The 18,183-nt window shown below is 43.1% G+C and overlaps 1 protein-coding gene across 1 annotated transcript in view; it reads left to right on the top strand.

The window, feature by feature from the left end:
- LOC115149444 (reversion-inducing cysteine-rich protein with Kazal motifs) overlaps positions 1–18,183 on the top strand; it is a 114,812-nt gene that overhangs the window by 56,508 nt on the left and 40,121 nt on the right. Inside the window, exons 7-10 of the mRNA XM_029692307.1 lie at positions 6,195–6,228; positions 6,909–7,106; positions 8,749–9,013; positions 12,788–12,961. Coding sequence (XP_029548167.1) covers positions 6,195–6,228; positions 6,909–7,106; positions 8,749–9,013; positions 12,788–12,961 — 671 coding nt within the window. The remainder of the gene's footprint in view (positions 1–6,194; positions 6,229–6,908; positions 7,107–8,748; positions 9,014–12,787; positions 12,962–18,183) is intronic.

Raw genomic sequence — 18,183 nt, 5'->3', positions numbered from 1 at the left:
TGTTCTTCTGTGGCCACTGACTTGAGGCAGTCATCAACGTAGAAGTTGGACTTCACTGTTTGAATCACTTCTTCATCGTACCTCTCACAGTTGTCTTCTGCAGTCTTTCGTAGTGCAAAATTTGCACAACTTGGAGAGGATATAGCACCGAAAAGATGTACTGTCATTCTGTACTCCTCCAATCTTTTGTTAGTGTCACCATCCGGCCACCATAGGAATCGCAGGAAGTCTAAGTCATCTTCATGGACACGTACTTGATGGAACATTCCTTCGATATCTGCCATCATGGCAATGTGCTCTTGCCGAAATCTTAGCAAGACTCCTATAAGCGTGTTTGCCAGGTCAGGGCCTTGAAGGAGTTCACTGTTAAGAGATGTACCTTTATAGGATGATGAACAGTCAAACACCACTCGTATTGTTCCTTTGCGCTTATGGTGAACGCCATGGTGTGGTATGTACCATACCTTGCCTTTCTCTCTGAGAAGCTGTTCTTGTGGTACCTTCTCGGCATAACCTTTTGTTATCATCTCTTCCATGAAGCCTTTGTACTCTGCAGCATAACCTTCATCCTTCTTAAACTTCCTGATGATATTTAGAGCCCGCTGCTTTGCCATGTCACGATTGTTCGGCAGGACTACCTGTTTGTTGCGAAAGGGCAACGGTAAGTAGTAGTGACGGTCTTTGAGGGTTATGGAGCTTGATACTATCTCCATAAACTTACGATCCTCAGCTGACATCTCACTTTTCTCTTCATACTCTCTCTCAGGGAAGTCATGGTTGTATTGATTTACAAGAAGAACCCCCAGGTCGGCCATTGAGATACGATTGGCCATCACCGTAGGACATCCAGATTCTTCTGCCATGGTACAATTGTTAAGAGGACCGTTCATCACCCATCCAAAGATGGTTTTCACTGCATACGGTCCGTTGCCTTGGCTATTTATGATTTGCCAGGGTTCCATTGCCTTTGGAGCATTTACGCCAATCAGGAGTTCGACGTCGGCATCAATTTCCTTCAACTGAACCTCTTTCAGGTATGGCCACCTTTTGAGATCTTTCTGAGTGGGAATGTTCTCTCTTGTCACTGGGATCTTATTTTGGGTGTAGACCTTTGGTAATGCAAGAAATGTGTTGCCTTCCACGTTGCCAATCTCTAATCCAGATATCTCAAAGCTCTTGGTAGGACTCTCCTGCCCCATTGTGCGTAGCAGAATTTCAGTCTCACTGCATTTAGCATTCAGCTGCCTCATGAGTCTCTCCGTACAAAATGTTGCCGAGCTACCAGAATCAAGAAACGCATAGGTTAACACAGACTTGCTTCCATTTGCCACCTTTACTTGAACTGGCACAATTGCAAGTGCACAATCTGTACCGGCCCCGGTATCTTCACCAGCTTCCAGTGAGACAAGAGCACTGCTGACAGTCTCCTCCCGCTTTACTGCTACACCACTCATATCTGCCGTTTGAGATCTAAATCTCTCTCTTCCTTCAATGTGCAGGATAGTGGGGTGCTTTCTTTGACAGCTCTGACAGGTCATCCTTCTTTTACATTCTTTGCTTAAGTGTCCTCTCATCAAACAGCCAAAACAAAGGCCTTTTGATCTCAGAAACTCAACCTTGGATTCATGTGGCTGTGCCTTCACCTGTTGGCAGTCGACCAATAAATGCTCTCCAGCACAAAATACGCATGAGATACTGGGAGCGTCAGAAGGGTAGGTGCCTGGTCTCTTTACTTTTAATGTTTGTTCTTTTAGAGGTTTTTCAGAGTCACAATCTGCCACTACAGCTACTGCAGTGGCAAAGCTGCTTCCCCTACTCTTGGACTTGAACTGCTGTTTAAAGTCAGCTTCTGTTCTGGTTTTTAAAAACTTTTTGTTGGACAGGGGATCTTGAATATCTCCATACAACGGATCCTGCAGTATTTTGGCCTGTTTTTCCATGAACGTCACAAGGTCACTGAACTGGGCCCTCAGGTGTCTTCTCTCTAAAATATCACATGCTGTAGACCTCCATTTTTCCCTTAGTTTGTAGGGAAGTTTTGACATGATCAACTTTATGTTGGAGGGAAGATTAAGCTCTTCCATGTTCTGTAGGTCTTGCATAGCATTACAGCAACCTCTAAGATAGAGTGCATAGCCACCCAGTCCCTTTCCATCATCCGGTTTGATGTTTGTCCAGTTCCAAGCTTTTTCCATGTAAGCAGTGGTGACTTTGATTTCATTGCCAAAGTGTTCCTTTAACAACCTCTTAGCCTCTGCATAGCCTCTTCTGGCTTCCATATGCAGACAACTACGTACCAGATCCTTGGGCTGACCAGTGGTGTACTGTTCCAGGTAATAGAGCCTATCCTGGTGACTGCTCGTCTTATCTTCTATACCATGTTCAAATGCACGCATGAATGGCCTAAAGTTCAGAGGATCACCGTCAAACATAGGTATCTCCCTAACAGGGAGTGTGGCCTGTTTGTGCTGTAGTACAAGAAGGTCAGCAATTTCATTCTGCCTTTGCATGACAGAAGAGAGGTTATCATGGCTGGTATTATCGCTGATACCCGCAGTGTTGATTCTGTGTTGATTGCTAGACCTTGCTGTTGGCTGCTGAAGGGTGTGGTTCATGACTGTCCTCTGAATAGGTTTTGATGGCTTTGTTGTCGGTTGTTGTAAAACCCTTTGTAGTGGGGTCTTTGGAACTGCACCTAATGCAGCAAACTCAACAGGTGATGGTTCAGGTTCCACATAGACCTCAGGTACCTGGTTCTCAAAATAAGAGTTCATTCCATCTTCTTGGCTTAGTAAATGGGCTGCCACAGCATGGGATTGAGAAGTAGACTCAACACTCTCCAGGACCTTCAGTTTGGCATTATATGCTGCTATGTCTGTTTCCAGTGCCATTTTCTCCATCCTAACATTCAGTTGAGCTTTCTCCAGTTCCAGTGCATGCTTGTCCTGTAATGATGCTTGGCGAGCTAGTAGAGCTGCTCGTTCTGCCTCAGCTTTTAGGCGTGCAGAGGACACTGAGGAAGCCGTCTTAGAACACTTTGTTTTACTTGATGTTTTTGACACATTGGAAATGCTGTCGTGTGGTTCAATGAGCGTTTGTGGCTCTACTTCAGCTTTTTTCCATATTTCCACCTCTTTCAGGAAATGTTCATAAGTTCTCATTCTTGGTTGATAATAGTTAATGCTCTCCTGTTCTTGTTCCTCCTCTGTGACCAGCTCTAGCACAGATTCATGAGCATTCTTAAAGTCATTGAGAACAGCATCAAATGCTTCAAGACTCTCATTCACAGTTTCAATGTTTCCTCCATCAACAAGAAGGACTTTTATTTCATTCATTTTGCGTGTACACACTCCAAGTTTGCCTCTCCGGGCTGCATAGAGTGAATTTAGATGCTCCTCTGCCCTCTCCAGTGGAGTCTTATTTGGGATTTCATCCTCCATCATTCACTTTTAGTTCACTCAATTTACAATGACACAGTTGTTGGTTTGATTGTTAAACGTAATGCCCCTTTAGACCTCCTTTAATGCTTTAAAACACATTCATCCATTTCAGCATATTGACCCATTTTGAATTGAACATGTGCAAGTTCGGCATTTTAGTTGCGTTTTAAACATTTCATCCATTTATACGTTTTGTCCCTTTAATGAAGTTTGAACACGCAGTATCATTCGTTGCGTGGATGCATTGCATTTCCACGTTAGGCCAAATATTAGACATATGATTAGGTTACATTGTGCATAGGATCTCAGTTTTTCCCAAACTTAAACTTCTTAATTGTTTTCACAGCGCTGTGTTTTGAATTCCATTCCCAAGTTTATCAAACATTCCAATTATAAGCACATTTGCGCTTCCATAATACGCATGATCAAACGATCGCATTGAACAGGGCAGCTCATTCATTCGCAGTGGTTACTCACGGCTGGCGAATTCTAGGAGTTCAAGTCCTTCCAAGCGAGCTGTCCTTATGGTACGAATGCAATTACAAATAGAACAATATCCAGTATGTGTCCGAAACCGGAGATTTCCTTCCGATAGCAATCCTTCACGGAGTTTTTTGACTTGAATGTAGTGGCTTCCTTTCCTCTTTACCATAGCCACTGCCCAAGCCTGAAGCGGGGTTGTTTGGTACGCATACAGTCCACACTCAAGGTTTCCAAAAAGCCAAACATTCAATGTGATCCAGGGATATGGTGCAACAAAAATGTTTATTCTTCTTATATCTAACAGGAAAATGAATATCCAATCAACTTAAAACATAGGTTACTTGATATGGAAAATACACAATATGACCTGTCTGTATATCTGTATGTCTGTATGTCTGTATGGTCAAAAAACTATACCGCTCCCGCGTCTAGCAAGGACTCCTCCCCCCAAAGGCCCAACTTCCTGCTTTTATCCTAACACACTTACTGCAGTACAATGAATGGGCAAGAGGGGGGGAAAAAACTAAGTTACACTAACAACAAGTGAATACATCTCAATCAGGTAAATATAAATCATAAAGGTACGTACCTAATATTTCATCATATACATTCATATTTACACAAATATACATGGAGCTCTGAATGTTCTGTCTTTTATGCAAATATGTCCAAATCGGCTCTAACAATGGGTGTTCAATAATGGGTGTTCAATAATGGGTGTTCAATAATGGAGCTGACTCAATAATGGAGCTGACTCAATAATGGAGCTGACTCAATAATGGAGCTGACTCAATAATGGGTGTTCAATAATGGGTGTTCAATAATGGGTGTTCAATAATGGAGCTGACTCAATAATGGAGCTGACTCAATAATGGAGCTGACTCAATAATGGAGCTGACTCAATAATGGAGCTGACTCAATAATGGAGCTGACTCAATAATGGGTGTTCAATAATGGGTGTTCAATAATGGGTGTTCAATAATGGAGCTGACTCAATAATGGAGCTGACTCAATAATGGAGCTGACTCAATAATGGGTGTTCAATAATGGGTGTTCAATAATGGGTGTTCAATAATGGAGCTGACTCAATAATGGAGCTGACTCAATAATGGAGCTGACTCAATAATGGAGCTGACTCAATAATGGAGCTGACTCAATAATGGGTGTTCAATAATGGGTGTTCAATAATGGGTGTTCAATAATGGAGCTGACTCAATAATGGAGCTGACTCAATAATGGAGCTGACTCAATAATGGAGCTGACTCAATAATGGGTGTTCAATAATGGGTGTTCAATAATGGGTGTTCAATAATGGAGCTGACTCAATAATGGAGCTGACTCAATAATGGAGCTGACTCAATAATGGAGCTGACTCAATAATGGAGCTGACTCAATAATGGGTGTTCAATAATGGGTGTTCAATAATGGGTGTTCAATAATGGAGCTGACTCAATAATGGAGCTGACTCAATAATGGAGCTGACTCAATAATGGAGCTGACTCAATAATGGGTGTTCAATAATGGGTGTTCAATAATGGAGCTGACTCAATAATGGAGCTGACTCAATAATGGAGCTGACTCAATAATGGAGCTGACTCAATAATGGAGCTGACTCAATAATGGAGCTGACTCAATAATGGGTGTTCAATAATGGGTGTTCAATAATGGGTGTTCAATAATGGAGCTGACTCAATAATGGAGCTGACTCAATAATGGAGCTGACTCAATAATGGAGCTGACTCAATAATGGGTGTTCAATAATGGGTGTTCAATAATGGGTGTTCAATAATGGAGCTGACTCAATAATGGAGCTGACTCAATAATGGAGCTGACTCAATAATGGAGCTGACTCAATAATGGAGCTGACTCAATAATGGGTGTTCAATAATGGGTGTTCAATAATGGGTGTTCAATAATGGAGCTGACTCAATAATGGAGCTGACTCAATAATGGAGCTGACTCAATAATGGAGCTGACTCAATAATGGGTGTTCAATAATGGGTGTTCAATAATGGGTGTTCAATAATGGAGCTGACTCAATAATGGAGCTGACTCAATAATGGAGCTGACTCAATAATGGAGCTGACTCAATAATGGGTGTTCAATAATGGAGCTGACTCAATAATGGGTGTTCAATAATGGAGCTGACTCAATAATGGGTGTTCAATAATGGGTGTTCAATAATGGAGCTGACTCAATAATGGGTGTTCAATAATGGGTGTTCAATAATGGTATGTTAGATCACAAAAGTGTTTTTCTTGTCTTTTACAGAAACCACTACACAGCTGTATCACCAAAAATGAGAGTAAGTTTCCAACATTCTCTACAAGATGCTAACCCAAGTGCACCAATCAGAGTGTGACGTGGCTCAGTTGGTACTGCATGGCGCTTGCAATGCCAGTGTTGTGGGTTCGATTCCCACAGTGGACCAGTAAGGAAATGTATGGAAATGTGTGCATTCAGGACTGTAAGTTGCTCTGGATAAGAGCATCTGTTAAGTGACCCCAAAAAATGTCTATGTAAAATGAATAAACATGAAATCACCACTGCTTTATGAGCCATGTTTACGTGCCTTTGGTCCGCAGAAATGATTGAATCAGTCAGTCAGCCGATGAATCCCTTATTTGTATAAGGAGCTGCAACGCATTGGTGTGAACCTGCCCTGCAGACACGCTTTTGGGACGATTTTGAGGATATAAGGTCTTGCACTTCCTGAAGTCTAGCAACTGGAGATTGCCTCCAATGTTCACCATTTAATCAGACTATTCACTAGGAAATCCTGGAAGTCTACTGTATTGTATTGTAATTAACTCCTCATGTTTGTAATGTCTGTCATCTATTTTATGAAGCTAAAGGCTACTTCAAGACAAAAATAGTCTACATAGCCTTAATGACATTTACAATTCTATTGAAGTGAATGGAAAGCATATTGTAACTGTGTGTGTGTGTGTGTGTGTGTGTGTGTGTGTGTGTGTGTTGTGTCAGTGGGCTCGGTGTGCTGCAGCTATGCAGGGAGACACACCAACTGCAGAGAGTACTGCCAGGCCATCTTCCGGACAGACTCCTCCCCCACCGTCTCGCAAATCAAGGCTGTCAAGGAATACTGCCAGAGCATCAGCCCCGAGCTCATTGGGTGTGTGGGCAACTACTCCAAGTCCTACCCAATCAGGAGCCCAATAGACAGTGAGTATATCTAATACTGACCTATCAGCAGCCCCATATCCTGTGTGTATCTTGTTTCTGTCTTGCATTCCTCCAATCACTGGCTATGACTTGGTACAGTGCATTTGGAAAGTATTCAGACCCCTTGAGTTTTTCAACATTTTGTTACGTTACAGCCTTATTCTTAAATGGATTTCAAAAAATGTCCTCATCAACCTACACACAATATCCCATTATGACAAAGCAAAAACAGTTTTTTTTTTATTTTTGAAAATGTATTAAAAATACAAAACTGAAATATCACATTTTCATAAGTATTCAAACCCTTTACTCAATACTTTGTTGAAGCACCTTTGGCAACGATTACAGCCTCTTGGGTATGACGCTACAAGCTTGGCACACCTGTATTTGGGGAGTTTCTCCCATTCTTCTCTGCAGATCCTCTCAAGCTCTGTCAGGTTGGATGGGGAGCGTCGCAGCACAGCTATTTTCAGGTCTCTCCAGAGATGTTAGATCGGGTTCAAATCAGGGCTCTGGCTGGGCCACTCAAGGACATTCAGAAACTTGTCCTGAAGCCACTCCTGCGTTGTCTTGGCAGTGTGCTTAGGGCCATTGTCCTGTTGGAAGGTGAACCTTCGCCCCAGTCTGAGGTCCTGTGCGCTCTGCAGCAGGTTTTCATCAAGGATCTCTCTGTACTTTGCTCTGTCCATTTTTCCCTCGATCCTGACTAGTCTCCCAGTCCCTGACGCTGAGTCCCACAGCATGATGCTGCCAACAAAATGCTTCACTGTAGGGATGGTACCAGGTTTCCTCCAGACTAGACGCTTGGCATTCAGGCCAAAGAGTTCAATCTTGGTTTCATCAGACGTTAGAATATTGTTTCTCATGGTCCTTTAGGTGCCTTTTGTCAAACTCCAAGGCTGTCATGTGCCTTTTACTGAAGAGTGGCTTGCGTCTGGCCGCTGTACTGAAAAACTCTATTTCTTGAACTACATTGTCATATTCGGCGCAAATAACATTTGATTTCATGGAGTGCTGCAGAGATGGTTGTCCTTCTGGAAGGTTCTCCCATCTCCACAGAGGAACTCTGGAGCGCTGTCAGAGTGACCATCTGGTTCTTGGTCACCTCCCTGATTTAGGCCCTTCTCCCGATTGCTCAGTTTGGCCGGGCGGCCAGCTCTAGGAAGACATTTTTTGGTACCCTTCCCCAGATCTGTCCCTCTACACAATCTTGTCTCGGAGCTCTACGGATAATTCCTTTGACCTCATGGCTTGGTTTTTGCTCTGACATGCACTGTCAACTGTGGGACCTTATATAGAGAGCTGTGTCCCTTTCCAAATCATGTCCAATCAATTGAATTTACTACAGGTGGGCTCCAATCAAGTTGTAGAAACATCTCAAGGATGATCAATGGAAACAGGATGCACCTGAGCTCAATTTCGAGTCTCATAGCAAAGGGTCTGAATACTTATGTAGATAAGGTATTTATGTTTTTTATTTTGAAAACATTTGCAAACATTTCTTACAATCTGTTTTTGCTTTGTCGTAATGAAGCATTGTGTGTAGATCGATGAGGAAAAATGTAATTTAATCAATTTTAGAATAAGGCTGTAACATAAAGTGTGGAAAAGTCAATATCCATCCATCTGTCTGTCCGTCCAGGCCTGTACTGCTGCGACCGGGCCGATGAGCCCCACTGCCAGGTGGCGTGCCGGCGCATCCTGCGCACCATGACGACAGAGCACGAGATTATGGAGGGCCTGATCGATGAGTGTGGCAGCCAGCCACTGCCCCAGGACCCGCTGTGGCAGTGCTTCCTGGGCAGCGCCCACCCCCCCACCAAGAGTGAGATGGAGACCTCACCTACTGCCAAGATGGACGGCGCCAAGCTGCACTGCTGCTACAAAGCCAATACCTCACTCTGCCGGTTAGTTTACTCTGATGAGATGCTTGTAGTGATTACAATGGCTTACAGTTAGTGGTAACAATCCCAGCCCATCACATACTGCTCCCCACCGGAGACCGGGGTTCAATCCCTGCGTCCACCCTTCCTACTTGCCTGTCCCCCCTCTGTTTCCAACTGTCTGAATAACGTGTAAAAGGTAACTCCCCAGTGGTGCAGCAGTCTAAGTGACTGGATCACAGTGCTTGAGGAGTCACTACACACCCGGGTTCAATCCGGGAGAACCATGAGACGGCGCACGGTGTTTCCTCCGACACATTGGTCCGGCTGGCTTCCGGGTTAAGCGAGCAGTGTGTCTTGGCTGGGTCGTGTTTTGGAGGATGCATGGCTCTCGACCTTCGCCTCTCTCGAGTCCGTACGGGAGTTGCAGCGATGGGACAAGACTGTAACTACCAATTGGGGAGAAAAAAATGGGTGAAAGTAAAAAAATATGTATATATTCTAACCCCCCCAAAAAAACAGTTCATACATATATAGATACACTACATTACCAAACGTATGTTAACACCTGCTCGTCAAACATCTCATTCCAAAATCATGGGAATTAATATGGAGTTGGTCCTCCTTTGCTGCTATAACAGCCTCCACTTTCTGGGAAGGCTTTCTACTAGATGTTGGAACATTACTGCAGGACTTGCTTCCATTCAGCCACATAGTGAGGTCAGGGACTGATGTTGGGCGATTAGACCTGGCTCGCAGTCGGCGTTCCAATTCATCTCAAAGGTGTTCAATGGGGTTGAGGTCAGGGTTCTGTGCAGGCCAGTCAAGTTCTTCCACACCAATCTTGACAAACCATTTCTGTATTGACCTCGCTTTGTGCACAGGGGCATTGTCATGCTGAAATAGGAAAGGGCCTTTCCCAAACTGTTCCAACAAAGTTGGAAGCACAGAATCGTGTAGAATGTCAATATATGCTGTAGTGTTAAGATTTCCCTTCACTGGAACTAAGGGACCCAAACCATAAATTAAGAGCTCCAGACCATTATTCCTCCCCCACCGAACTTTACAGTTGGCACTATGCATTGGAGCAGGTAGCGTTCTCCTGGCATCCACCAAACCCAACGCTTGGAATTGAGCAAGGTAATCTTAGGCCATGGAAACTCATTTCTTGAAGCTCTGCTTCCCCGGCAGGCTGTTGCAATGGTCCAATAGCTGTTCCCAAGTCCAGTCTTTTCTTCCCTCCAGTTCCTCCAGCGACCAGGATGCCATCACCTCCCGAGCACGCTGCTTGATCCACTCCTGGTGCTGCTCCCTTCCACGCTGCTTGGTCCGTTGGTGGTGGGAAGTTCTGTAACGTCCGTCGTTAGAGTGAGATCAAGGCGCAGTGTGGGTTGGGTTCATCATATTTTAATATAAACGGTGAACCAGCAAAAACAATAAACAAGAAGCAACACAACGAACGAACAGTTTCGCAGGCTACTAACAGCAATGCAAAATCAACTTCCCACAAAATCAAATCAAATTTATTTATATAGCCCTTCGTACATCAGCTGAAATCTCAAAGTGCTGTACAGAAACCCAGCCTAAAACCCCAAACAGCAAGCAATGCATGTGAAAGAAGCACGGTGGCTGGGAAAAACTCCCTAGGAAAAGCTCCTGAGAAAGGCCAAAAACCTAGGAAGAAACCTAGAGAGGAACCAGGCTATGAGGGGTGGCCAGTCCTCTTCTGGCTGTGCCGGGTGGATATTATAACAGAACATGGTAAAGATGTTAAAATGTTCGTAAATGACCAGCATGGTCAAATAATAATAATCATAGTAATTGTCGAGGGTGCAACAAGCACGTCCGGTGAACAGGTCAGGGTTCCGTAGCCGCAGGCAGAACAGTTGAAACTGGAGCAGCAGCATGGCCAGGTGGACTGGGGACAGCAAGGAGTCATCATGCCAGGTAGTCCTGAGGCATGGTCCTAGGGCTCAGGTCCTCCGAGAGAAAGAAAGAAAGAGAGAAAGAGAATTAGAGAGAGCATATTTACATTCACACAGGACACCGGATAAGACAAGAATACTCCAGATGTAACAGACTGACCCTAGCCCCCCGACACATAAACTACTGCAGCATAAATACTGGAGGCTGAGACAGGAGGGATCAGAAGACACTGTGACCCCATCCGATGATACCCCCGGACAGGGCCAAACAGGCAGGATATAACCCCACCCACTTTGCCAAAGCACAGCCCCCACACCACTAGAGGGATATCTACAACCACCAACTTACCGTCCGAAGACAAGGCCGAGTATAGCCCACAAAGATGTCCGCCACGGCACAACCCAAGGGGGGGGCGCCAACCCAGACAGGAAGACCACGTCAGTGGCTCAACCTACTCAAGTGACGCACCCCTCCCATGGACGGCATGGAAGAACACCAGTAAGTCAGTGACTCAGCCCCTGTAAAAGGGTTAGAGGCAGAGAATCCCAGTGGGAAGAGGGGAACCGACAAGGCAGAGACAGCAAGGGCGGTTCGTTGCTCCAGCCTTTCCGTTCACCTTCACACTCCTGGGCCAGACTATACTTAATCATAGGATCTACTGAAGAGATAAGTCTTCAGTAAAGACTTAAAGGTTGAGACTGAGTCTGCGTCTCTCACATGGGTAGGCAGACCATTCCATAAAAATGGAGCTCTATAGGAGAAAGCCCTACCTCCAGCCGTTTGCTTAGAAATTCTAGGGACAATTAGGAGGCCTGCGTCTTGTGACCGTAGCGTACGTGCAGGTATGTACGGCAGGACCAAATCGGAAAGATAGGTAGGAGCAAGCCCATGTAATGCTTTGTAGGTTAGCAGTAAAACCTTGAAATCAGCCCTTGCCTTAACAGGAAGCCAGTGTAGGGAGGCTAGCACTGGAGTAATATGATCAAATTTTTTGGTTCTAGTCAGGATTCTAGCAGCCGTATTTAGCACTAACTGAAGTTTGTTTAGTGCTTTATCCGGGTAGCCGGAAAGTAGAGCATTGCAGTAGTCGAGCCTAGAAGTAACAAAAGCATGGATTAATTTTTCTGCGTCATTTTTGGACAGAAAGTTTCTGATTTTTGCAATGTTACGTAGATGGAAAAAAGCTGTCCTTGAAGCAGTCTTGATATGTTCTTCAAAGGAGAGATCAGGGTCCAGAGTAACGCCGAGGTCCTTCACAGTTTTATTTGAGACGACTGTACAACCATCCAGATTAATTGTCAGATTCAACAGAAGATCTCTTTGTTTCTTGGGACCTAGGACAAGCATCTCTGTTTTGTCCGAGTTTAAAAGTAGAAAATTTGCAGCCATCCACTTCCTTATGTCTGAAACAAAAGACAGGTGGAAAAAGGGCTACCTAAGTATGGCTCCCAATCAGCGACAACGATGTACAGCTGTCCCTCATTGAGAGCCATACCAGGCCAAAACAAAGAAATACAACACATAGATAGGGAACATAGAATGAACATAGAAATAGAAAATATAGAACATACATCAAAACCCCGAAACACACAAAACAAACACCCCCTGCCACGCCCTGACCAAACTACAATAACAAATAACCCCTTTTACTGGTCAGGACGTGACACATTCAGTATTGTTGTAATTGGCATTATTACAAATAAATAAATAAAAAATGGCCGATTAATCGGTATCGGCATTTTTTGACCCTCCAATAATCGGTATCGGGGTTGAGAAATCATAATCGGTCGACCTCTAAAATGATTACATCGGAGGTGCTAGAGTGTGCAGCTTTTTTTTGTCTTTCAATTAACTCTGTTTCGTCCCCGACAGGGATATGTGTCAGGAGATCAGCACAAACTGGGGAACTCAAACATGGCAGGAGTTTGACCAGATGTGTGAGTACAGCCCTGTGGAGAAGCCCCTGGTCACCTGCCTGGCCGACGTCAGGGAACCCTGCCAGCTGGGCTGCAAGGACCTGGGCTACTGCACCAACTTCAACAACAGGTATGTTACAATACCTAGCTACTATACCAGATAATATACCAGATAATATACCTGTTAATATACCTTCTGTACCAACTTCAACAACAGGTATGTTACAATACCTAGCTACTATACCAGATAATATACCTGCTATACCTGTTAATATACCTTCTGTACCAACTTCAACAACAGGTATGTTACTCGACCTAGCTACTATACCAGATAATATACCTGTTATACCTGTTAATATACCTTCTGTACCAACTTCAACAACAGGTATGTTACAATACCTAGCTACTATACCAGATAATATACCTGTTAATATACCTTCTGTACCAACTTCAACAACAGGTATGTTACAATACCTAGCTACTATACCAGATAATATACCTGTTAATATACCTTCTGTACCAACTTCAACAACAGGTATGTTACAATACCTAGCTACTATACCAGATAATATACCTGTTAATATACCTTCTGTACCAACTTCAACAACAGGTATGTTACAATACCTAGCTACTATACCAGATAATATACCTGTTAATATACCTTCTGTACCAACTTCAACAACAGGTATGCTACTATACCTAGCTACTATACCAGATAATATACCTGTTAATATACCTTCTGTACCAACTTCAACAACAGGTATGTTACAATACCTAGCTACTATACCAGATAATATACCTGTTAATATACCTTCTGTACCAACTTCAACAACAGGTATGCTACTATACCTAGCTACTATACCAGATAATATACCTGCTATACCTGTTAATATACCTTCTGTACCAACTTCAACAACAGGTATGTTACTCGACCTAGCTACTATACCAGATAATATACCTGTTATACCTGTTAATATACCTTCTGTACCAACTTCAACAACAGGTATGCTACTATACCTAGCTACTATACCAGATAATATACCTGTTAATATACCTTCTGTACCAACTTCAACAACAGGTATGTTACAATACCTAGCTACTATACCAGATAATATACCTGTTAATATACCTTCTGTACCAACTTCAACAACAGGTATGTTACAATACCTAGCTACTATACCAGATAATATACCAGATAATATACCTGTTAATATACCTTCTGTACCAACTTCAACAACAGGTATGTTACAATACCTAGCTACTATACCAGATAATATACCAGATAATATACCTGTTAATATACCTTCTGTACCAACTTCAACAACAGGTATGTTACAATACCTAGCTACTATACCAGATAATATACCAGATAATATACCTGTTAATATACCTTCTGTACCAACTTCAACAACAGGTATGTTACTATACCTAGCTACTATACCAGATAATATACCTGTTAATATACCTTCTGTACCAACTTCAACAACAGGTATGTTACTATACCTAGCTACTATACCAGATAATATACCTGTTAATATACCTTCTGTACCAACTTCAACAACAGGTATGTTACTATACCTAGCTACTATACCTACTATCATGGGTGACTTTGCTGTGTTTCAGGGGTTTAAATTGAAATGGGCCCCAACTGACTGTCACTGTACTATTTTACATTTTGATCATTTAGCAGATGTTTTTATCCAAAGGCTAACAGACGCTCTCACCCAACATGTATTATTACCATCATATAATAACAATATATGTCAACGTATGCAGGGGCGGAAGGTAGCCTAGTGTTTAGAGCGTTGGACTAGTAACCGAAAAGTTGCAAGATCGAATCCCCGAGCTGACAAGGTAAAAATCTGTCGTTCTGCCCCTGAACAAGGCAGTTGTTCCTAGGCTGTCATTAAAATAAGAATTTGTTCTTAACTGACTAGCCTAGTTGAAATAAAATAACAATGATCTCATGCATACATTTTAGTATGTGATCCCTGAAGCAAATGAATCCACAACCTTTGAATTGTTAGTGCCACATTCTTACGAACTGAACCACACAGGGGCACACTGTACCAGACCGTGAATAGTTCTGGTACCTACTACACTGTACCAACTAACTCAATATACAAATATCACAACTGCGTACATCCAAAAAAGGGTCTGTAGTGCTCTGTTGCATTGCTGAACCTTTTTGTTACATATCCACGTTCAACACAACGAGCTGTACTGTATCAAAGATCCACACCGTACCGGGACATGGCAATGAGAGTGAGTGTGAAAAAGAAAAATTACAGGTTGGTCTGAGTGAGTCATCTGGTTAACCAGACTGTGACTCACTAATGTCCTAACGGTTAACTTGCATCTTGCAAACCCCGTGTCCTCTATCACTCCAAGGTTTGAGCCTGTATGACACACCGCACGCTAGGCTAATATGATTTATTAGTTCTGGAGTGTCCCATGGAGGTCAGGGGAAACGGGAGAAAGGCGTAGGTAGTGTAGGGAGGGAGTGAGTGAGTTCACCCTAGCCCAGTGGTTAGTGGGTTACTGGATTTCACGGCCCCTCCCTCGTGACCCATACATAACCCTATGGGCAACTCCCTCAATACCCAAGCTGGAACCAACAGCCTCGTAACCATATTAAATATACTCTACAGTTAATTATTTGAGCGTTGGTTGTGAAATCAAGTGTTAAGTTGATCCCATGCTAGTGATCATGGCTGGATGGGGTCGGGTGAAACCAAGACGTCTGGAGTCTGTTCAGAGAGTCTGTTCACTAGTTGGTGATGATGACCTTGGTCTACACTCTTAGAAAAAAGGCTTCCAAAAGGGGTTCTTCGGCCGTCCCAATGGGAGAACCCTTTTTGGTTCCAGGTAGATCTAGGGCTGTGGCGGTCATGAAATTTTGTCAGTCGGTGATTGTCAAGCAAATAACTCCCGGTCTCACGGTAATTGACCATTAATTAACATAAACAGGTTTAGCATCTCCTGGCTTCCACACATAGCCTACAAGCCACTAATTCAGACCTTTGGAACATCTACATTTTAAAAAGTCTAATAAATCCATGTAATATAGCCTACACCTTCACAATAAATCCATTATTTATTTAAGACAGGTCTAAAGAAGCATGATATGAGGAAAATGTAGTCTATTTCAGAATAACAAAATAGCATACTCTGAGTTGTTCTTATGTTAGATCCTGATCTGGCTATGCCATATGTCTGTGGGCTACACTCTTTTAGCAGACAAGATTTGCTTAGAATTACGTGGCATTATTTTATAGTATTTTAAAGTATGAAGAATACAATTGAATAAAGGTTTGAGGTAGTGTGCGCACGCGGCTATTCTGTGTTGAGCGGTTAACAAAGAAACAGGTACTCCTACATGCTTAATTTAGATGTTTTTATGCAACTTTAGTTGTGATCCAAACGTTGGGATATATGTTTAGATTTTTAATACATTCTAAGGCTGCATGATGAGACTTTAATGATGATTTGAAAAAAGTATCTTGAAAGGCATGAGCTCTGCTTTGTTTTTTGCGCAGGCTGTACACACTTCATCAGTCTCTCATTCACAATTTGACAATGATAATTGATAATGCCTCGAATTTCCTGGTGGCATCCCCTTTGGGTGGCCGTAATGCCCCCTAAAATAATCCATGCCTTTTGTAGCCAGTAACCGTTGTGCCCTTGGGCTGAATATAATAATTTTAATTCACTTCTCCATGTGTGCTTCGTGCTCCGAAGCACTTCTCACTCACATGGCTCTCCATCACGTGATCGGGTCTTTCTCACAGGCTACAAGTGAAGACAGACACATCGGGGACGCAACTGCGCACGTCCTTATCCAATTTCGAGGTGCATATTGAAGATATTGGAAGAACTATCCACATTTACTTTTCGTCAGCCAACAAGATAAATAGGCCTAACGAACAGCAAAAGCACTAATATATGTCAATCTACTATCCCCATAGTACAAAAATGTACCTATTCTGTGCGAGAAATAAATATTCCAAACATAGTCTGGGACAGTTGTGAGATGCGATAGATCCCAAATTAATACAACTACTAGCATAAAAAAAAAGTTTTTATGCAATGAGGCCGTCGCAACAGATCAGAACTTTTAGCTTGAAATGTAATAAACTATTAGGCTATTTCTTCACATTATAAGCACAGCAATACGCACATGGCAGTAGGCTATACGTGCAAATGTTCCATTAGCAGAAATCACCACTTTGGTGACAAAACGGATGGCACTGTGATAGACTGCATCCAATTTGTTGAGTAGAGTGTTGGAGGCTATTTTATAAATGACATCGCCGAAGTCGAGGATCGGTAGGATGGTCAGTTTTACGAGGGTATGTTTGGCAGCATGAGTGAAGGATGCTTTGTTGCAAAATAGGAAGCCGATTCTAGATTTAATTTTGGATTGGAGATGTTTAATGTGGGTCTGGAAGGAGAATTTACAGTCTAACCACACACCTAGGTATTTGTAGTTGTCTACATATTCTAAGTCAGAGCCGTCCAGAGTAGTGATCCTGGACGGGCGGGCAGGTGCGGGCAGCGATTGGTTGAAGAGCATGCACTTAGATTTACTTGCATTTAAGAGCAGTTGGAGGCCAGGGAAGGAGAGATGTATGGCATTGAAGCTCATCTGGAGGTTAGTTAACAAAGTGTCCAAAGAAGGGCCAGAGGTATACAGAATGGTGTCATCTGCGTGGATCAAAGAATCGCCAGCAGCAAGAGCAACATCATTGATGTATACAGAGAAGAGAGTCGGCCCGAGAATTGAACCCTGTGGCACCCCCGTTGTCCGGACCTGGCAGAGGTCCGGACAACAGGCCCTCCGATTTAACATACTGAACTCTATCAGAGAAGTAGTTGGTGAACCAGGCGAGGCAATCATTTGAGAAACCAAGGCTGTTGAGTCTGCCAATAAGAATGTTGTGATTGACAGAGTCGAAAGCCTTAGCCAGGTCGATGAATACGGCTGCACAGTAATGTCTCTTATCGATGGCGGTTATGATATCGTTTAGGACCTTGAACGTGGCTGAGGTGCACCCCTGACCAGCTCTGAAACCAGATTGCATAGCGGAGAAGGTACGGTGGGATTCGAAATGGTCGTAATCTGTTAGTTAACTTGCCTTTCGAAGACCTTAGAAAGGCAGGATAGAATAGATATAGGTCTGTAGCAGTTTGGGTCTAGAGTGGCTCCCCCTTTGAAGAGGGGGATGACTGTGGCAGCTTTCCAATCTATGGGAATCTCAGACGATATGAAACAGAGGTTTAGTTTATTAATTCGACGATTTTTAATAACAAGCACACATAAAACTTAAAAGCCATACATGTACATGAATA

Source organism: Salmo trutta, chromosome 2 (assembly GCF_901001165.1).
Source record: "Salmo trutta chromosome 2, fSalTru1.1, whole genome shotgun sequence".
NCBI lineage: Eukaryota > Metazoa > Chordata > Actinopteri > Salmoniformes > Salmonidae > Salmo > Salmo trutta.
The sequence above is the reverse complement of the archived record's forward strand: the minus strand, read 5'-3'. Positions and strand labels throughout refer to the sequence as shown.